Raw genomic sequence first — 23,414 nt, forward strand, 5'->3', positions numbered from 1 at the left:
AAACTTCTACAAACATTGATATTAAAACCTGCCTGAGGCTCACTGCCCATAATTTGCTATAAATTTACAAAACAAACAGTACTGTAGGTGAAAAGTCCTGGTGATGCTAGAAATATTTCATCATTAATATCTTCAGCACAAATATCAACATTCAAGTCTAGTTCCACTATAAATATTGCTTGTTTTGTCTTTAAAGACAATAGGCTTAGAGAGTCATCACCCTCTTCAAGAGTGTTAAAAAATAATAAATTCTTCTCAACTCAGCCTTAAAGTAATGTCTTTTTTAGGATCAGCTATCTAAAACAACCAGCACAAAATTCATTCTCCTAACTGAACTGATTGGTATGAATGAAGAACAGTAAAAAGTGATTTGTAGGTTTTGTCTACATGAGGATTTTATTACACAGTGGATTAGTGCAGGGATTTTAAAGCACAGTAATTCTTCTGTACTAGAAACCCAACTATATGGTCTAGCTTAATTATTTGAAGTGGATTAAACTAAACCACATAAAAGAAACTGTTGCCAAACAATAATAGTGTTCACAGGCAAGAGTGTGGAATAGTAATTCCAGGCTTCCACGCATACAAGGATGACACATGCAACTGATGGTACATGTGCAGGAAGCATGACTAGATCAAAGATCACCTTTTTTTTTTTTTTTAAATGTAGTCCTGTATCAGTTTTTCAAAACATAAATCAAGACTCAACAGGTATGGATTTGGGACAATGCATTACAATGCAAAGCTATTACCCAGGACTTTATTGTGCCATTTATTAGCTGTTTCGAAACATTTCATTTCCTTGCGGAAGTATATTTTCTCCTGTTTGCCAGCAACAGAGTTTTCACTATATTGCCCTGTGAGAGTGAGAAACAACATGTTTTTTTCTCATTCATTCCGATATTCTTAAACTGGACTTGCATTTTGGAGGGAAGTGTAAGTAAAGTGTTAGTATAAAATCAGCACGGGCTGAGTAGACACTGCTTTCCACACATTCTGCAAATGCAAGTCCTTCTTAGCATTTTCCTTCCTTATTTTCTCAATAACAAGATTATGCTTTTAAATGTTTATAACTGAATGTTTATAACTGAAAGACCAGTTCCCAAAACTCTTATTTTTATATGAATAAAAAATTATAATCCTCCTTAATGTTTGAACACTTGCTGTTCAACACAATTACGGAAAGAAAAACTGTACTTTCAGTAATTCTTTAGTTAAATACTACCAGTTTCTACTGTGGTCTTCTAAAAATAGCCAGCTTGAATCCTGAACGTATGAGAAATCAGTACAACCCCAGCAAGAATAGTCTAGGAAAGGAAGAGGAACAGAAGAGTAATGAGTAGTATCAAGCATCTCATTGCAAACTTGATTTTTGCACTTGTACAATAACCCACATTCGATGAGGTTTCCAGCCATGAAAACGTCAAGAAGACAGCATACATACACAGGTCCTACAGACGTTCACTTCATATTAAGCCCACTTCCAAAGCACTGAAAAAACCCCAGCAAAACCTTACAGATGCCACTTCCAGTCGCACATTACCCACTCTGGCACTGAACAGCTGCTCCTAAACAGCACAGGCTTCCTATAGCCTTTCCCTTCACTATTGACAAGTAAGCAATTAGTGACAAGCCTTCAAAATGACCGGCTAGTAATTACATCAACATATGCCCTCCTTCCACTGAAACGGACCACCAAGTTTGGACAACAAGAAAACAATGAACTCCATTAGGAGTCCTCTCCTTTAACTGTTATCACCTCTAAAGGAGTGTCTGTTTTCTCTCCTTCAGCTTTTTTTGCTATGTTTTGTTGGGCTATTTTAAGTACAGATCCACTATACTATAAGCTTAAATAATTGCTTACATCATAGTGGTAATAGTTACAAATACAAAATTACAGTAATCATCTCTTCTCCATAATTAATCATTTCCATGACACAATAGTTAACCAACCGTTTCATAAATTTTCTTGGATAGCAAGTGCAGAATGATTTAAACAGGGAGGTGTTGAAATACAGTATATAGTATAGTTCATGAAATAAAATAGCGACCAAAAGCAACATATAGTGCTAAGTATGACTGAAGGCCAACCTTATTGACAAAGGTGCAGCTGCAAAACAACCCAAACCAAAACATAGGCACACATCTCTTTCATTTCTTTAAGTGCTGGTAAGTTTAAACATATTTGTTTTCAGGAAGTATTTCTTTACAGAACGGGTTATTAGGCAGTGGAATGGATTGCCCAGGGAGGTGGTGGAGTCCCCATCCCTGGAGGTGTTTAAGAGTAGGGTCAATATAGCACTGAGAGATATGGTGTAGATGGGAACTGGCAGTGCTAGGTCAATGGTTGGACTAGATGATCTTCAAGGTCCTTTCCAACCTAGTTGATTCTGTGATTCTGTTTAAACAGAGTGTGATTTGTATATACATTAAGACATTTCCATATTACTTGGCACTGCAGTGAGTGCCCACAGAGGTAAGAGGATCCTTCACGTTAGAAAGAATACTGGTAATATTCCTTCTCTGAATATACTCAGATAAACAAGAATAAAATTAAATACCTACCAGCTTAAGGAAATAAATCTTGTTTTTTAATAAGAACCTGTATTTGCACTGCTTGGATTCAGTAAATGCACTCGAAGGCTGCTGATTTATATAAATTAGTTTGAATGGAATCTCGGGATGGTTTGGGTTGGAAGGGACCTTAAAGCTCATCGAGTCCCAACCCCAGGCAGGGACACCTTCCACCAGCCCAGGTTGCCCAAAGCCCCGTCCAACCTGGCCTTGAACCCTTCCAGGGAGGGGGCAGCCACAGCTGCTCTGGGCAACCTGTGCCAGTGTCTCACCACCCTCACAGGGAAGAATTTCTTCCTTACAGCTAATCTAAATCTACCCTCTTTGAGATGGGATTAAAGCATATCAGGGGGTAAAAGTTTGCAATTTAAGATGTCTGCAAGAGGATCAAGGGTTTATGTACAAATAGTACCAAGACTTTCAAGAAAAGTAGTTGAAATTATTGATATGTATGAATATGAGACCGTAATGACTTCAGCCAGCTTTATACCTCGTGTAGGAGCAAACACAGCCTAACTTCAAAAATATTTTATATGCATTATGCATATATTTCTCACACTAGTTGACAGAGAAGAAGTGTTAAGACTACCTTTATTTTTCTCATAAAAACTGTAATAGTAAACTACTTTGAAGAGGAATAATTTTGAGAAAATATAGTTAAAATGGATTTCTTAATTGCTTAATATGATCTTTAAAAAGTGGCAAATTGTCAGTTTTCAACTCTTACATGGCATATAGCTTAGATGAGTATATCTGAGGTGAGTTGAATCATCTTAACAAGTAGATTAGATTAATTGTTTCACTAGTGGTATCTAACCACTAGTTACTTGGTAGCATTGTCATGTCAGGATAACATATAGCTACATCTCCTTTGCTCTCCATTCAAAAAATAGGATAAAATTTCCATCATGAAATGTGCAAAGGGCATCAGGAGTTATCCGTTAAACAAATTTCTATTCCAGCATAAAAAGGAAAGACTCAGGGTAAGACATAAATGTTTCAGAAACTAAATTAATTTGAAACCCTTATTCAAAATTTTGGAAGCAGTAAACTTCATGATATCATTAGAAATGTCAAAAAGAACCCATTGGAATTTTTTCCAATGAATTGACAATAAATTTACCTGTATATATTACTTAAATACAAGAAATATCACTGAAATAAATTCAATAGTTTGCTCAGATACCAAGTATCTGAAAGTAATTTGATTTAAAGGAGAAAAAAAAAAAAGAAAACCGAAGAAATTACTGCACTCCTGGTCATGACTGGAGTGTTAGAAACCCTGTGTTAGACAAAGTGAAAAAGGGATATGGAAATACGGGCAGGAACACTGCTAGAACTCCAGGAGCAGCATGCCAGGCACTTTACTGGAAAGCTCAATGATAATTACTAAATTCAAGATTAAGACTAACTTCAATCCACTCTATAACACAGAGTGAAATCTGGCTGGTGCAGTTTCCACAAAAGCTGATGCAAAAGCTCCAATTCAGTGACTGATCTGGACTACTACTCACTTCTTCCTTTTATCAGCTTTTCATACTATAGCATTCTTGGTGTGCAATATGCACAGCACCACGACAAACTTGGAGACAGCATAAGTTAGAAGACTAGAAGACGCAGAGTGGCATAAATCTAATTAAGTCTAAGTGGTAAGACTAAAGGAATGTAAATTAGAACCAGACACATATCAGCTTCCTCACATGCAACTTGCACTCAGTCAGACTTCCTCTGGATTCTCTAAATCCAGCCCAACATTCCTACCCTGTGGATCTCAAAATCAAACTAGAGTCCTAGGCAATAGTTAACCAAAATCAATGCATTTAAGCTTAAGAAAACTGAGAATACATATTCAAAATATATTTTAAAAAACGTAGGCAAAAAAAAAAAAATAGTTTAAGCTTTTGCCTTTTCTACAAATATATGTTAGTTTACAAGAGAAATCCCCCAGGCCAAAATCATGGTTGAAATAGTTTCTTCAAGGACTTCCACTGCTGTTTATTTTACCAGTAATAGTCAATAACTGTAGCAATCAACCAAATCATCCTAGTACAGTGGAATCAGCAAACACCTGGTACTTATCCAGTAGCAAGGTGAACACGAAAGAATGGCAAAACCAATATTCATTATAAAGGTAAGAGACAGTCATACAGAAGAGCTCATCAGGGTATGAAACCTTCATTTTATGAACTGAAAGAGCAAGCTACTGTTATCTTGACTATTTGAATATGCACAAAAATTCTAAGGCTTGTTGTCCAAATACACTCTTTGTTTACTTTGCAATTACTTTAGTAACTTGATTAGCAACAGCAGTAAATCAATTCTTTTATTCAACACTCAAGGCAATTCAAAAAATATATACAGAATAAAGAAACAAAGACCAAAAGAAGAAAAGCTGAACTAATCTTAAAATGTGATTTTATGCACAGAAGCTACACACAAAAGCAGTTTGAAATCCAAAATACTATTTTTCTAGTTAGCATCTATTCAGGTAAAAAAATGATACTCAAGATGCAAACACTTCCTGAGTGCTTACACGACTCAGAAAAAACCTGACAAAGACATTTATTACTAAGCATGCGGGTGACAATCTGATCTACAAAGTAACACTGCAATTTGGCAGAATTGAAAATATTATTCTAACATTAGTTAACCCATATTAAATGCTTATCATGAACATGAAAAGCCAAAATATTACCCAAATGATTGGCAACATGAGCCTCTGTAGCCACAACTGACATCATTTACTATGTTTAAAATCCTGTACTCACCTTTCAGTAGCAGTGAAAGGAAAATGAAGTGCTCGTTACTAATGACAACAGTCAACCTTTTAGCTTTTATGAACTGAAAAGGAATCTTTGCAACCCACTCATGCCCACCCAGTTATGCGTTCTTAAATGAGAACAGGTCTAATTGATTTTATTACAGAGCGTAAGTTCTCAAATCGTCCTTAGTTCGGCAGCAGTTCCATTCCAACTTTTCTGTCTACTAACAATGCAAATGCAACCAGGGAAAGAGGGTCACCTTTATATGAATTGTTAAGTACATTTCAAAATAATAGGAAAGATTCTCTCCTGCATACTAACCAATTTAAATGCAACATACTGGTTTTGCCCTGAGGAAGACAACCTTTGAAAGGCTTTGAAGACATTATTCTGCATGTCTTAGATTCAGTAAAATGCAAAGACCGATAAAGCCAGCACATAGGCTGATATACAATGCAAACATAAAGCATCTGGATCTAACAAAGCAGAGAACTAAATTTCAGACTTACGTTTCTCATCATCAGCATGTACTAGAGATGCTGCTCTCGACAAAACATCCAATGGAGTCTCCATTCCTCTCTGGATCCTGGAAAATTCAGAGCAACGTTTCAAAGAGTAAACTCACAGAGTCCTTACCACAACACACTAGGTGGTAAGCCACTTGTTCATAGCACACACACATCAGGTTTTACAGAGGGCAGTAGCAATGAACAAGAGCATGACAGCAGAAAGAACCAAAAATCCAGGTTTCTGCTGCTCTTTTCATGTTATAACTAAGTCATTGCTGAAAGTAAGGAAACGCTGGAATTAGCCAAACTACTCATCCAAAACAAACCAGAAGGCCAAATTCTCAAGTACTTGGCTGAAGCTGATGACCACTGCTCATGTATGTTGCAACAGGGTTATCTGCTATACGTTGTAAGTGGTTTTGCCTCCCACATGCCAGCCTTCCATCCCAAAAAATAGCTACTTGAGACAGTATCCAAAGATGCAACTCATCTGAAGTGAAGATGACAGCTGGCCTGACCACCTACACAAGCACAAGATTGCTTTAGATCCATAGCATTCAATAAACTTGTACTCCATACTCTCCTATGCCCAAAGCAGAATCATCCAAAGCCTATAAACCATTAAGACATTTTCTTACTCATGAACATACAGTCAGACAGTGGGCACGTGTATATTTAATGACACAGACAGAAAACTGTAACTTGTATAATTATAGTCACACCTCAGTAGCTGGTTTTCCATGGTTTTCCCCCCTTACAACACATAATTCCCATACATGAAAAATTAACCCCATTACGTAAAAAAGCACATTTTGGCACTATACTAAGCAACAGACTCTCCCATTAAAAAAAAAAAAAAACAAAACAAAAAACAAATAAGCTTCTCAAAGTTTCACATTAATGGCTTCAAAACTAAAAAAGAAGGGGAAGGGGAAAACATGTTGTCAAGATGCTTTTGTTAAAAGGCCAACAACTTATATGTGTTTTTAAATAAGGCAAGAGCATAGACAGAACTGTCAAGAAAACAAATGGAAAAAGAGAGAAAACCCAGGGCTGCTTGCAATGTCATTTTTTTTCCCCACAAAACTAGCATGCTATTCTGTCATAAGAACTGTTTACTGTAACTTACTTTACAGTATGATTTAAAAAAAAAAAAAATGGTAGTGGCAACTACAGAAATCTCAAACACATGTATAGACACTTAACAACAAGCATATGTTTGGGAAACAATTTCCTTGACTTTGCACTATAAATAATAAACCTCGCTATCCTCCCTCCCTCTTCCTAAATAATGTCAAAGACTTTAAAACTAATCAAAGATTTTAAAGCATAAGATAAAGAATTTTTGAAGTATTTTTAAGTTTTAAAAAATATTTTTTCAATAAAGAATGAAATCCAGTCTTGTTTCCATAGAACTGTACAAGAAGAGACATACTTGAAATAACTAAGGATAGTGCTTGAGGATAAAAACATGCATTCTCCCTCCCTGTCAGAATCAGCTTTTGCTCAAGAACAGTATTTTAACTAACTTATAATTTCAGTTAACTCTTTCATTTAAACACAGTACATGTGGGCAAGAGGTTGGAAAACAAAATCCTAGATTCTTATTCTATGAAGTCTGTCTTCATTAAATATTTCTTTATATCACAGTTAGCCACACCCTCTTCCAAATCAAAGCAAAGATTTGCAAGAGAGTGATCACTAAAGAAACCTCAGCATCCTTCTACTTTGATGCCTTAGACCTTAATTCTTGGTTTCTTTCCTGTTTTTTGTTTCCTTGGAGTTTAAAATAGCACCACTTTATTTCTCCCCAGACTGTTGATTACTGACCCTCTCCCACAAATTCCTCTAACAGAGTGAAAACTCAGTTGGAAAAAAGGTTAAAATATGTCTGATCAGATGACGCAGCTACACCAAACTGTTGGCTAACTCATGATTTAGTACTAACCAGCTTTGTCCTAAATTTCAAAAACAGTAATACAAAGCTTTTTGATCAACTCTTCAGAAAAACCTTCTCGGTAAAGAACAATGCAAAGGATATTAAGATATTTTTTATTGAAAACAAATTGCTGTTTTCTTTAAGTTTTTCAGTAATTTTCAAATAATGGGAGTAGCAGATGCCCAATCCCTTTCCAGAACATGCTCCTAGTAAGAGAATTAGCTGGTGACAGAAGTCCACACTGAGAGAAGGAAACAGGAACCAAGTCTTAATTCTACTCAGGAAATTAGACACTTTAAAAACAACTTCACTAAAACTGGCCTCAATATAGTTTTGTAGCTTTACATATTATTAAACTTCATATCACGAGAGAGCTGCAGAAGCGCTTAACAGTTCAGGTCTTCTGGAGAACGTTGTGTCTGTTCAAGAGCTTCTTTGAAGGGATGCTGTTAATACACAGATCTGCTAATTCCAGGGTGCAGTACCATATATGCTGCGACTTTTTTAACACGCTGAACACATTTACAGTTATGAAAACTACCTTCAAGGAGCTATAAACTTTCAGATTATTTTTCAAACAATATGAAATACCCCTCTATCTCTAAATTAAACTAACAAGTCAGGGATAACAGCCCAGAAAAGAAATAAAGGTCGCCTATGAGAATGAGAGAGGAGGAGTCTTCTCTTAGTTCAATGCTTAAAAGCCTAATTCTGTCTCAGCAAGGACAGCAACTGCTACAGCTACTCCGAGGCAGTCTCCAGAGAAGAGCCTGGTCATCCTCAGGAGGAGTCATGTTTCAGAAATGGAAGAATAGTTCAATTTCCAGGGTTCTGACAAAAAATCCAGACCTGCTAGAAGCCAGCTAATTCTCTGTGTGACACAGAACCTGTCTATGCAGCAGAAACTAACCTGAATCAAAGCTGAATTTTTCTAAGTATCCCTGTCAAAAAACCAGCTCTCTAGCCTCTGTGCAAGTATTGCTCTATGCCCAGACCTCCTAAAGGGAAAAACAAGTGACTAGCGAAATACAAGTACACAAATGTATCTTCTTCTACATAGATCTGATTTAAACACTGTGGAAACAGTTTCATAAGTATCTTGTTACAAAATCTTAACCGTTAGATTTAGAGAGACACAAACCAACAGCACTTTTACAAGTGTTCAATATATTTTTATTTGCCATAATTTCAACTATTAGTTTAATATCTTACTCAGTCCTTTTATTTATCAGTTACTGCTTCTACTCAACATTCTCCCAGTCTGTAATCTCACCTACATTGCAGTGAAGAAACATTCTGAAAAACAGACATAGAATGGAAAATCATAAGGATACAATGTCCGTAAGATAAATAAGTTACTAAACACTGATCCACTAGTAAGTTTTTTATGCAACACTTGAAGAACACAACACCCATTAGTGGAAGGAAACAGCACATTATTTTCCCTCTCCTTTTCAAGGTTTGGCAAACTCCATGCGCATACGGAGTACTCCCGGCTTTGCTAATGTCTAACTGTTAATATTCTTTGAAACACTATAGAGAAATTAAACCTCTTGAAAATTAACAGTTAAGCAATTTCACGGATTTATACAGCACCTTCCAAGCATCAGGGAAAGCATGCAGGGGAAAAAGCCCTCCAGTTGCTTGTTTGAAACTTAAGTAAACAGGCAGTAGAGAAACCGGCACCAGAGACTAACTGCAGACTGAACAATGAGACATTGCTTCAAACCACGACAGTTATTATTCACAGTGGGGTATGTCAGGAAAGATCTGAAATAAAGACAAGAACTTTATATTTGACAAAAAAAAAAAAAAAAAAAGATGGGGTAATAGCAAAGGGACAGAAAGGAAAGAGAAACATTAAAGATTATGTTTGTGGCAGTAAACTCCTTTACAGACATACGATGGCTTTTGTCTAGAATGAATCTTAATCAGTAACCAAAGTAACAAGTTAGATGACAGAAACAAGGAAAAAGTTGGGTGATGAGAACAAAAGGCCTGTACAAAAGACATGCTGTGCAGATACGAAAGATCAGAAGAATTTAGACAGTTTGGACATAAAGACCTAAAGAGAAGTCCCAGTTGTAAAGATGCTTGGATTACAGGTCTGACTGACCAACAGAATAGCAGCTCGGCCAACAGCCGCTGCAAACACGTTAATAAGACACATCTGAAAGCAGACACTAGCGAGAGGTCTCTCTTAAACTTGTTGGGTGTGAATTAGAGATAGACGTCTACACGATTCCAAGGAGAGAGAAAGGTTGAACCTTTCCGTGATGTAGAGGAAAGCCTAGTGCTTGAATTCATAGTCTGGTGAAACTACAGAGATACGGTCCGAGAGGAGGAAGTGGACTAATAAACAAAGTCCATTATAACAACAAAAAAGTGAGATGAGAACAACAAGACACGCCAGAAGCAATCAAGAGTGAGGACTGAAGTGAAGTAACTGTAGATAAACACAAGTATAGGGAAAACAAGATTAACTGAAGAGCATGGTCAAAAGCAGCTCACATCTAAGAAGATACAGGCACCGTACTTCCCAGTCAAATTCATAACCAGTAGCAACCTAGAGAAAGAGACTCCGGGTGATTTCAATGGAAGAAATCTAAACTGAAGAGGAAATCCAGACACAATTTATCAGCACAGTTAAGAAGTCAACAGAGGAAAGGAAGATAAAGCAGCAGTTTGATGCAAACTAGGTCAACATCTTCTATTTTTTAAGATAGGAAAGAGTAAAGCATATTTGTACTGTGAATGACAATAATGATAAGCAGATTGTGTTCAATATGTGTCCTCAATAGCCACAATACGTTTAAATTCCTTCAACTGCACTTAGGTCAGAGCTTCTACTTGTGGATAAATCCTGTGTTGAGATACCCATGAGAAATGTTAACTGTAAGTGCTCGGTTTAGATTGTGATTACTGTGTAACACTGATCATCCCTCTGCATTTACAACTCTCAGTCTTCAGAGCGAGTTCAGGCTACTTGGCCAAAGGAATCATCAAAATACCACTTTAAAAAAAAATTGATTTATTCAGTACTTTTTTTTTTTTTTTACCATGCTTGTTTTGCATATGGAAAATGTGTTTGAACAGGCAAATCTTTGAACAGAAACAACGATTTAACTTATCACACAGAAAATGATAAGCTTAAAGCAAAGCTTTGCCATTTTACCTTGTGTTTTTTGTTTTCTTGTTGTGTAAATCCTCCTTAACAAAGTAACATTAGCAATGGTATTTGAATTAAAAGCTAACAAACATAAGAAATTAAAGGTGGAAGAGTCTAACCTGACCTACAAGACCGCTCAGTCCATCCTATATCTTATATGTTCTGCTGCAAACATATTAGGAAACGTCTAACCATAGGTAGAACTGAACTGAAACTACCTTTTGTAATAGAAAACTTTCAAATCTATCTGAAAACAAACAAATCAGCCTTCTCAGTCTCCATATTGTATTAGTTATCAAAGCTACGTGTATTTAAACAAGACCCTCCTGAGGCTTTATAATGCGAAGGCACTTCTTCAGTAAACATGCCCCAAAGGTCTGTAATCAATGATTTTCCATCCCGTTTTAGCTACTAGTCATATTTCATACTACCAGACTGTCAGATCTACCCCTCTCAGCACCACTTCTGGGTGCTCATCACTTAGGTACTGGCCTAATTCCTGCTCCAAGGTGGGTGTAACAGCTCGGTGGTAGCACGCATCTGGCGGAGTCTTCGGCGAGCAGAGATGAGGACGGCCAGCAACCCAGCATCCTGCTGCCAAACACCCCGGCCCCATTCCCCACAGCGTGCGCTGGAGATGCTGGTGGTTCAGCAACAACTGTTTCAGCCCAGTAGTTTGCTTGAAAAAACAACGCAAAGGTACAGCGTAGACACACCCAAATTCTAGCAAGAGTCTAACGGGCCAGATTTGTGTTTTATTTGCGACTGAGACTAGTTCTTGCCACTGGTTCCAAAAAAGCCTCGTAGCCTGATCCCAAATATCGAGGTTATAACTGGTGCATCAGGAGAAGAGAGATGTAGGGAATTTAAACAAAATACATTCTATGGTAGAAATATCCTCAGAAGCCGGCAGACAGAAAAATATAAATACAGGCCAAGAAGTATGGAGAAGAGCCTTAAAAAAAAGCTCACGTATTATTAAGGCAGGACAGGCAGATTGCTGCCGGATTTTATACAGTTTTGGATCTAAGCGTTCTTAATATTGACGCCCACAAAAAGAATTTCATTCAGGTTTCACAACCTACACTTGGTTCCTCTATGAGGACTGCTCTTTAAACGACCCCCTATTCTAAAGTTAGAGAAGATCTAATCAGAAAAATTACCCTGCAGGAGAAATCCTGGAGGTCCTGGTCAATTAATCTTCTTTGGTTTAATTAAAAAATGTCCATTATTGCTTGTTTCTGATAATCCTGAAGCACCAACAGAGTGAAAGGGAAGCGAGCTGGCTTCATGGTTTCTCAAATGCCCGTGGAAGAGGTTGTTAAATTGCCATTCATCGCACTTCCAGAAAAGGGGTGCGCTGGTGTTACGTGCGGTCAGCTTGACTCAGAAAATTAATTACTTCTGATTACATCTGGGAAACATAAAACCAGCTTGACTGAATAGACTGAAATTGCACTGCTAAAGATTAAATAAGAAATCTCTGCAAATGGAAGATACGAGATGCAGAGTCAAAAGCCTTCAGGGTGCCCTTCGGGCTCATGCCGGGAGATTCCGCCCCCCCCGGACACCGCTCCCGGCGGAATTCCAGCGTTTTGCTCTGCGAAAGCGCGCATCCTGCGCAGCCCAGGTGTGCCGGTAAGATGGCTGGCAGCGCGCTCCCTGCTCGCCCCTACTGCTCCGAAACAACTCTCCGGGTAGGAACTTGCGTCGGGACACTTCCCCGCCGCTCACTTTCTCACCTCTGCCGGTAACCGGTAACACCGCGCGCGGCGCCCGGGGCCCGGCCGCGCCGCCCTCCGGCTCCCGCGGGCACCCGCCCGCCGCAGGACAACACCCCCCCCTCCCCGCCCGCGGCGGCGCCGGCCCTGACCCCGCTGCCCTACGCCAGCCCCGCGGGCCCGGCCGCGCCGCGGACCCAGGCGGGACGGCGCAGCGGAGCCGCGGAAGCCCCGCGGGCGCCGGGCGGCCCGAGCCCTGCCCGCCCCACTAGCCCCGCGTCCGGGCCTGGGGCGGCTCCCGGCCCCCCCCCACCCCGCCGCAGCTCCCTCAGCGCGACGCCGGGGAGGCACCGGCCCGGGGAGGAGTCCCGCGGCGCGGAGGGCGAAACGGGGCTGCCCCGTCCCCGCCTGTCAGCGCTTCCGCGGCGACGCTCGCCCGCCCCGCCGACACTCCCCTCCGCGCCGCGGAGCGGGGGACGCGCTCCTCGGGGCTGCGCGCCGGGGCCCACCTGCCCCCCGCCCCGCACCCCCGGCCGCGCTGCGCTCCGCGGGGCCGCTCCCCCCGCCGGCGGGCTCACTCACCAGCGTGCTCCCGGGCGGCGGCGGGCAGCGCAGGGCAGGGCGGGCAGCGGGCCGGGGGCGGAGGGCTGCGTGTTTACTGCCGGGCCGGGGCGGCGAGCCCGGCGGCGGAGCGGAGCAGGCGCGGCGAGCCCCGGCGCCGCTGGCCCCGGCGCCGCTCGCTGCACGGGCCCGGGGAGGAATCCCAGGAATGATGGAATTCTCCTCCTAGCAGGTGGGGAGAGCGGGGCGGCGCCATCGGCCGGGCCCGGCTATGAGCTCAGCATAATTAGGGTAATGAGGCGCTGACATCACATCCTCGCAGGTAGGGAGAGCGCGGCGCGGAGGAAGCCAGAGGCGCGCCGGGACAGGGCCCGCCCCCCCCGCGGCCGGGCCCGGCGGGGCGAGGGGCGGGGCGAGGAGCGGGCCCGGCGGGGCGAGGAGCGGGCCCGGCGGGGCGAGGAGCGGGCGCGGCAGCGCTGCGGCAAAAATAACCGGAGCAGCGGTGCCCGCCTGGTGACCGCGCTTGAAAAAGCTTTTCTGCAGCGAGAGGAAAACGCCACCAAAGTTTTCTCCGAAGAGTAAAAGCAAAACTGCTTGTAAAAGCAGAAATACACCACATGCGGTTCAAATTAAAACGCGCCATCGTTCAGCACCCAAGGAACCGGCTTAGCAAAAAGCAGAGAAAAAGCTTTTCCGAGGCCAAGGTACCGCCCCACGGCTGGGCTGGAGGAGGAGCGGGGGGGCAGCCGCAGGCCGGGTACAAGTTGAAGACCGTAGGTCTGACCAGATCCAGCATTTTCTCCATTTCCTGTTTACCGCTCGTACTCGTGAAGCGAATTTTGACAGAATCCCTCCTTGCGTTTGCTGTGACTCGCTGAGCCAGCCGAGGAAACGGCAGAAAGTCAGACTGGTGTGGAACTAAAGCTGAGCGATCACCGTGGTCAACAAAGAGCTCTCCTACACTTCCCTTTCCAGAGTATGAGCGCCCATCTGCAACTACAAAAAGTCTGAGAGTTTGCCAGTAGCACCCAGCCCCTCAGACCTGGATTACTGGGAAAGCAGGGTGCACGCCTGCCCCCCCTGCCCCAGCCCCTCCCTGCCCCTTCAAGAGCAGCACATCCTCCGTCATGCCCACGGCTGTGCAGCAGTGTTCATTCCTAGTTTAACATTTTCAAGACTCAATCAATTTAGGAGTGTGTCTTGCTAAAATACTTCGCCTGTTTTCAGTAATTTCATGAAATTAAACTGTCAGACAGCTTCTACCTGTGAAAGAACCACTTCCGAGAAGCTGAGCTAAGGCTCTACCCACGTAGGCTGAAGGATGGGGTAATGCTGTTTTCTGCAAGAGGCATTTCAGCTTGCAGAGGTGAAGTACGGAGCAGGAGGAGAGACGGGAAAGCCCTGTACTCAGGTGGAGTTGTCCACATGGAACATCAGTGTGGTCAATCAGTAGAGAATCAGGTCCCGTAATGCTACAAATGCCACAAGGGACTGAGGTTGGTTGAGGCAGCTCTTGGAGTCCGTTACAAAGGGAAAGAAAGGGACAACAAATCAACCTGAGCCCCACCACAAAAAGCCATCGGGTTGGAGATTTGTGGTGGAACCTGAAAAGAGTACAGGGCAATGGAAATACAAAGTGTCTCGGCACAATTCTGCTCATGGTATTTCTTGTGGTCCTCCTCCTCCTCTCAATGTGACAGACATACACGCTAACGTAACAGATGCACAAGTATAGAAATGGCAGCACAACTGTGTTTTCTCAAGGAAAAAAGAACCAAGACACAGCAAGGTTTATTTTAGATCCTGAAACTGGGATTTATGTAGGAAATAGCAGAGGGAGCGCAGCTCCCTCCTTTACCCAGTGGTGCAGCCAAAGCAGGAGCCCAGCCAAGTGGTGTGGGAGGCTGCACGGAAGGGAAGGGTCGGGGATGGACCCACACACCCTGCATCTTGATTCCTTGAGAGATTCCAGAGTCCATGAAGGATCTGTGCTGTCCGCTTCCAATTTAAAAATCTATCAAAATCATGCAAGAATAACTGATACTGAAGTATTTGCATATCCTTGCAAGGACAGGTCATGAGATTTCAGGGCCATCAAAAGCTAGCCAAAAATGCATTCCAAACGCTAAATGAAATCCAGATTTAGACTCGACACACTTAGTATATCCAACAGAAAGATTTCAGTTGCTAAAAAACTGAAAGGCATATAGTCTAGTAACAACCATAAACATTATTTTATACATTTCTTAAACTCTCCATCTATGAAATTTATAACAATACACTGTAATATTTATGTATTTTTTAAAAGTTGCTATTGTATTAATAGACTACTGGAAAATATTTTCATTACCAGCAAGCAGAACAGGAGTTTGATGATGTAATATTTGGAAAAATGGTAGTCAAACTAGGAATGTAAAAATTTGAGAAAAAAATCAAAATACCAGACAAGAACAATACTATGAAATATGGAAAACAAAACCATAGGCACTGAGAAAAGATCTGAAATAGACATTGGTGCGTATCATGAGAATGGATTGCTGCAGACTAATTACAAACCTTTTTAATATGTATCTTCAAGAAAAAAGTATGCCACTCCTGTTTATAACTGCTGGAGGGGAAGAGGTAGGAAGGGTTTCTTTGTTAAAAGAGACAGAGCTCCTGGGACGAGGAGGAGCTTGAAAAAGGGAGAGGTCAAAACAGCTTTTGATCCCTTGGATATGCTATTACAGCTCCCAGCAAAAGTTTTAGAACAGGATATTTATTAAACATCTGAAGAGTCTGAGGGAACATCAGCTTTCTGGGAACGATGACCCTGTGCATTCCCGTACAGACACTACTAGTACAGACAGACTTCCCGACTAAAGTTAGGTGTCAGCATTTGTTAAAACAAAACAAAAAAAAAAAAATGAAGTGCAAGTTGTCAAACGTTGGGAATCTTTGAAAACACATCTTAACAGCTAACACACCATCAGAAAACCTTGTTGACGGTGCTGAACTCAACACATGCTATTGCTTAGCCAAGCTGTTCAAAAGGCAAATTCACAAATAGTAAAGCAAAAACAATCTTGTTTGATGAACCATATTTTGGTTTGCTCGGGTGTTAAGATTTGTTTTTCATTTTGCATGTACTTTATAACTGAATGATATCAAAGGCTCTTTGCTGACTCAGATACTAGCAAAAACACTGCTGAAACACAAGAACTGACCAAGATAGCTGAGGGTTTGTACCTGGACTAAAACAAATGTAGTGCTTCAGCCCAAACTCAGGCACCCAGGTAGAGCACCTAAGGTATGATTCAAATCCTGGGACAGACTCCAGTTGCCACTCCTGTTCTTTATGTGTATTAATCACTGAAAAATTCGTGATGTTCTCCATACAGTATAGCCAACGCAACAGCAGCAGATTTAACCACTGCGTGAGGGAGCCAGGAGCGCGAATGATCGTGTATCTCAGCTGCAGCAGTACCAGCAACGTCTCCTCACTTTTCTGCTGTGGAGGATGCTCGTCCAGCAAAGATTTCCTACCCTGAATTTGTGCAACAGCCCACATCCCCGGGGCCCACTGAACACGTAGAACAACGCGTTAGCGCCGTTTCACAGAAAGACACCGATATTTCACGAGCAGCAAAAGCCGCTAGGTCATTTCTGGGTACATTTTGAGAAATTTCTTTGAACAGTTTAAATATTTTATTTGTTAAATATAGAGGAGGGAAAGGACTTGAAAGCAGACGTGGAAAAAAGGTATTATATCAAGCGCCGTTGCAGTCTGTAGGGAGATCTGATGGCCTAGTTCTACAGACCCTACTCAACCATTAATCTTGTAATTATTATTGAAATTAAGCCAGACATCTGTTCCGCCACCAACTAAGAAAATAAAACATTTCCACTATAATAGCAGTTGGTTAAAAATGCCTTGGGCAAGTATCTCCCTACATGTGGGCCACAGCAGTGATATGCCTTACTGCTGTGAAAGACTTCAGTGTTAACTAGACATGGATACTCAATGTGGAAAGGGACTCAAACCTGTTTTGTTAAACTATTTTCAAATGATTTCAGCCTGTAGGACTAGCAGCAGGGGGCACGTGTTGTGTGTTGCTTCAATCAACAATACAAGTGTAGAGCTACAAAGAGATGGTTCTTTTTTCTTTAGGTGTCCATCTAAGGGAGTGATTTGCCAGCTGGCATTCACTGGGTGTAAAAGAGGAATTTATCGGAGTTCTTCCAATTTCTTACTGCAATCTCACTTTTGTTTTTCCAACAGCAGCAATACAGATACTTCTGTTACAACAGACGGGAACGCATGAAATTATCTTAAGTCTGAAGAGAAGCCCAAGATACACTAAACTCTGCACAAAGACGATTAAGTTTGTGCCAAAAGCAAACACTTCTTCCAAAGCTATCACAAAACACCATTATTTGTTACAGGCTTAATAGTATCTTCACAATACCTGTCAGTGCAATTACAATGCATACCTCTTTCTATCCACATCATCTTTTAATAGGTTAATTTTAGATCAAATGACAGCAGCTTTTAAAATAGTCTCTCAAAATGCATTTTATCACAAATTACATAGCCTCACAAGCTAACATCTCTTCTTCAAGGTCAACACTGCTGAACTCTAAAACTCTTCCCTGCAAAAATCTAGATTCATTTGCACAGCACCTCAAAGCTACCTTACATAAAAACACACCCAAATTCAAAACACTGTAGCACGTAAGATTTAAAAAGACACTTTAAATTTTTTTGAAGATAGTTTATTATTTCATTAGACCATAATGCGTTAAACTGCAGTAATTCCAGACAGACAAGTTGATCCGAACTGTAAATTGATGGAGATGATTATTTATGACCTGCTTCAAGACAAAGCTTGCCCTCTTCATAATTGTCTGCCCCATCATCCAAAAGGAAGATTAAAAGAGACAGTATAATTTCAGTTGGAGCGGGGTCATAAGAGCAGCATAATCTGCAAGCAAACAATGAGATACTTTCAGAGTCAAACAGAAACATGAACACCACTAACTCTGTTCTTTCAGAACATTTAACCACAGGTACTTTTTGCTTGCTTTGTTCTAGAGAAGAGGAAGATTCCACACTATGGAGGTTCCCATAAGATGAAGACAGACAAGATAGCTGAACAAAAAAAAAAAAAAAAAGGGAATGTCAGATTAACAAATTAAAGGCACCCTTTGGCCATAACCCACTGTTTTTAATTTGTTAAAAGTTTTGTTAAACACCAATAAAATGACCACAACTGGTTCACAGCAAAACTCTGAATGTCAAACTCAGTAAAAGGTCAGTATAATCAGTGATATACAGATGTAGGTAAATATTCAATCTATTTATTACACACTTTTTTCCTGATTCTGCCCCTCTTCTTGTGCAGTAAACACATACATAGCATAGATTTAACTCCCTGTTAGATTTGTATCCTAACTTTCACATGGGACAAGAGAAACTTTAGTACAACTGGGCTCATTAAAATCATGAACAGGTTGCAGTTCATGATTAGATGCAAAATTACTTTAAGAGTTTACATACTAACTCATTGTAAACTACATAATTTACATACATTTCAAGGCTATAAGAAAATGTTATTTAGTCACCAGAATTTCTTCTAAACCAACGATACCAGCAGTAGGTCACATGCCTACCTAAAGGAACTGGACACCAAAAGACCCTTTTGAATGTTCCCACCTATCAGCTCAATGATGCATCAGGGAATCACACCGAAGAATCAAGTTTAGTCACGTGTTGCATGAGAATACCCGCACCAACTTTCATACCGTTTCTGTGTGCCAACTTTTCATAGCTCTTACAGTCCGATCTTGGTAATTACTGAGGACTTTATGTTCTGACTGACTACCAATCCCTAGACTAAGGTCAGTCATCTCGGCAGAACAAGTGGGCTTTCTCCTCGGGTTTCCAGACGTGCCCTTAGCACAGTGACTGCAGGCTGGCTTGCTGAAGGCTGCAGGTGCTGCCAGCACAGCCCTGCTGCCTGCAGTCCCTGGGCCTGGCAGGGACGGGAACTGGGCTGGGAGGCACCGCTCAGGCAGCTCACTAACACAGGTGGCACATCGGCCAGCCATCAGATCCTTTTAGTCATGAACTCAGGAGGGTAGAAGGGTTTGGGGTTCTGGGGTTTTTTCCTGTTGTTTTTAATATAAATAACACACTCATTTTCGATTGTATATTGGAAGGAGAATCCTGATGAAATCAGTCACAAATAAAGTAGACAAGGAACAGAGGAGACACATTCTTTAAACAACATGTAAAGCAGAAGAGAACAGATGCTTTACTTTAAAAGTACTTATGCAAGTACAACCTTTAAATACAATCCACTTTAAAATGTCATAAGAATTTAAAGCACAGTGATGTAGTTCCATCATCTACTGTTGTCTGTACAAACTCACCTTCAAACTGTCACATTGCTACTGACCCGGTCTTCTGCTTGGCAGTTTTCTAATCCAAGGATGCAGGTCAGTTAGCCATGAGTGTGCAGAATGTGCACAATCATCTAGGATGTGTGCCCCAGTACCAGACTTGGGAGGTAAGGGGTGGGGGGGGAGGGGGGAATAAGAGAGAATGGCTAGATTTTATTGTGAAAATAATTTGGTTCTAAAAAGCCTTGCCCCAGACTGTAATGCCGAAGCACTACGACAGCACCACGAGACAGACATTGGCAGGCTGCTTTATATCAGCTCTTCCCCCTCTCCTGCACCACTGCTTGAAGCATTCTAAAAAGCTAGTAACTTCTTGGCTCTCACTATTGTCTTATACAGGGAGTGAGCCAGACATTTCATCATTGCAGAAAAGCAAGACAGCTTGAGGATGGCAACATTAAAAGAAAAAACCAAAACCACAAACAAAAACAAAAAACACTAAATGCCCCCTTCTCATGCTTCACTACTAATTTTAAAATAGGAGGTTTGGAGAAACTTTGGCAGGAGGCAGAGATTTAAAAAAAATAATCTACTGTGTGGGAACACAACTTTTCAAATTCACCAAGTATACCATAGAGCTAGATAGATTCCATGTAAGAGAAGTAATACAAATTAATTCAATAAAGCCAAAATGAGATATTTAACTAAATATTTAACTATTTACTTAGTTTGTGTAATTGAGTAGGGGAGGTATCTTAAACATCAGGCTCAAGTCTTTCAAAGAAGGTCTCACAGTACAACAAAGGCAAAGGAACCCTGTGTTATGACAATTTTTAAAATTTAAAAAAATTTTTTTTTTTAAAGACTGTCCCTTATGATTGCAAACTCCTGAGAGACAAATTCTATTCAAATTTAAAACCAGGAAGAACCCTCTATAGCTATTACACTTGCATGAAGTTTTAGTCACATCAGAATATTGGTCTTTACAGCTGCATGACTTTCATTTTCTCAGAAAAAAAGTGTATAACTGTCAAAATAGCCATTAATGAAAAGGTTTTGGCAGAATGCTGGATTCTAAAGGCAAAAATGACACGTTTAGTTCTTAGACTAAAGATGTAACTGAAATATTTGGAGTTTTCATGAATAATTTGAGAACGTATAGTCTGAAGCTTCCTGTTCCATGTACTAAAACAATCCATTTCTTAACATTTCTGATTTAACAAGTCTGAGTACGAGGTTAAAACATGCAAGAGTAAAATGATTACAGCCTCTCCCTAAAGCAGTCAGTAAGTTCAGGATCAGCTAGCAACTGTGCTCTAGATTTTTATCGAGAAAAATACATAAATAAGGTCACCACAAAATTTTATAAAACCACAGTATCAAAAGTGACAGAGCAGCTGTTCACTCAAAAAATATACCAGAAAATAGCTATACAAAGGTAATGTCTCTTCTTCCTGCAGTAGATAACAGAAAACTCATTTTCTCCACATTCAGAATATATGGCCAGCAGAAGTGAATTTGGAAATGAAAAATACTTTGTCCTCTGTCAACACCTTACCCATGAAAAACTATCAGACACACACTGACCTGACATTCTGACCTTCAAAGCGTATTTCAATTTCAATTCTATTTTTAAATTAATTGCTGGGAAAAGGCATGAGTCACAACCCTGCTTGGATCCCCCTCTACTGGACACTCACCAAGTGCTATGTTTATTCTACAGTTTCCCAAGTCAGAACAGGCTCTAGCATTACCTCCTCAATCAATTTAAAGAATATGGACCTTACAGTTCAGGTCCCTAAGCCACCCAGGAATACTGGCCTCTATATACATCTTGGTCTTCCCAATCTGGCAGATGTTTGTTGCAAATACCAGGAAGCTCTGGGATACTATAAAGTCCAGCTCTTCGATGGAAGGGAATCGTGCTTGTTCAGCTGTATGCTACCTTGAGGCACCTTGTTTATGAGAAGGTTGCAGCTGTTACTCCCCATCTGTTAGTCAAACTCCCTGACGCTGAAGGTCAACCAAATCTAAAGAGAAAGCCCACTGAAGCCCAGGTGAGAAACACAGTCTCTGCAGTTGAACAGAGTCAGATGCATTCATACAGCCAGTATTTGAAGGGTCATACAGCCAGCCACCTGGAGGAACTGGCTACTCAAATACCTGGAAAAAGGAGAAATGAGCAAGCGATAAGGACACATCTTACACACGCTGATGGAGTGGTACAGTTCTACGCACTCCCCAAATCTTAAGTTTAGGAGCAGCCAGACATCACACTGCTAGCCAAACAGGTTGCTCACAACAGTAGGCAAGTTTAGAAGGGGCACAATACTCAGATTAAAGACTGTAAAGAGAAGTGGAAACCTGAATCTATGGTTATGTAACCAGTCAAATTTTGATTTCCCATTCATCCCATGTCATCTAGTTTATTCCCTCTAAGGCATGAGCTAGAGTTACATCCTTCACTGGCACTGCTGATCTCAGAGCCAGCTAGGCCCATGCTGCTGGCTCACCTACGGAAATCCTTCGTAGTTTGATTTGGTCCAGGCTCTTCATTACAAAGAAGCCTTTTAAGACATCAAGATATAAATCATCTGCCTGGTTGCCTTTAATGAAAGCACTGTCACACAGGAAAAAAGGGGATGGAGCATGGAACACTAGCCATGGTGAAACAGCCAAACCAGACAAGAGGGATGTCTGAAGAACAGAATGAAAGACTTGAGAATTAAGTCAAAAAGAGAAACAATAAACCAATAAAACAGTATGGAAATGGAGCAGGAAGGTATAAACAGGAAAGTTACAAATGGAATGAAAAGCTAAAGTGACAATTTTTCATAAAAGAACACACACACCTCATTACGACAAAGAGTTAGTAACATATTCCCATGTACTAACTTCCCATGCAACAATCACTGGTTATTTTAGTGGATTACAGCTGTACGACCATAAGAAATCATTTCCACATACTGTCGAGGAACTTCAAAAGCAACTAACAAGTCTGAAATCAATCTCTCTTCTCTTAAAAGTTTTACATAGCAAAACGTTGTAACAACTGCATAAAGTATTTTATATTAACAATGGAGAGGAGTTCAGACTGTAAGCTGCTCTAGGCTATGATTCATTCATGGCGCTCTGCCAAAAAAATAAATACATTCAAGACCAATGGCCTCAAGGGGAAAGGTAGGCCACTTTTTAAAAAGCACAGAGATAAATGATTTACAGAATAGAATACAGTTTAAGATTTCAGCCTATATGGATGATGAGGAAGGACTTTCTTACATTTCACAAAGATTTACTGCACAGACTCAAATACTGGCAGTGTATCAACAGATGGAGTAAACTAGGAACTATTAAACTGGGATTTGCAAAACTCTCTCCAAAGAGCAAGAAATGACCCATTATATTGCTATACACAAAGAAAGTTCATAAAGCCAAATCAAGATATGCAATGGGTATTTCAGCCACGTAAGACAAACATGGCCAGTTCAGATTACAGGCAAACTCTGCAGTAAAGTAACACCTGTAAAGGGAAAGACCAATCCACTGGCAGCGTGACAAACAGTTTAAAGGTTGGGAGGGTTTGACGCCATACAGCATCTGCTGCACATAAAAATGTTTAATTAGCTGCTAAACAGCAAGTGGTACATTCCTATTTTTTCTATGAGAACATTATATCTTGAATAAATGCCCTTGCTTTGCTAGCAAGGCTCAGAATGAAGATAGCTATTTCACTACGGGAGCTGAGGCCAACTCATTCTCGCCCATCAGATTGACTTGTAATTGACTTCCAGTGTT

The 23,414-nt window shown here is 40.9% G+C and overlaps 1 protein-coding gene across 4 annotated transcripts in view; it reads right to left on the bottom strand.

Annotated features, from left to right (window-relative positions):
• The window catches only part of VGLL4 (vestigial like family member 4), a 105,507-nt gene that overhangs the window by 80,105 nt on the left and 1,988 nt on the right, over positions 1-23,414 (bottom strand). The window contains exons 1-2 of one of the 4 annotated variants that reach the window (XM_074836650.1): positions 13,257-13,610; positions 5,846-5,922 (exon numbers count right to left, since the gene is read on the bottom strand). In XM_074836650.1, the coding sequence (XP_074692751.1) occupies positions 5,846-5,909 (64 nt within the window). In that variant the 5' untranslated portion in view covers positions 5,910-5,922; positions 13,257-13,610. Of the gene's footprint in view, positions 1-5,845; positions 5,923-12,116; positions 12,137-13,256; positions 13,611-23,414 lie in introns of those variants that run through there. The other 3 variants (XM_074836651.1, XM_074836648.1, XM_074836654.1) reach the window with 3 other exon arrangements.

Source organism: Strix aluco, chromosome 11 (genome assembly GCF_031877795.1).
Source record: "Strix aluco isolate bStrAlu1 chromosome 11, bStrAlu1.hap1, whole genome shotgun sequence".
NCBI classification, from domain to species: Eukaryota; Metazoa; Chordata; class Aves; order Strigiformes; family Strigidae; genus Strix; species Strix aluco.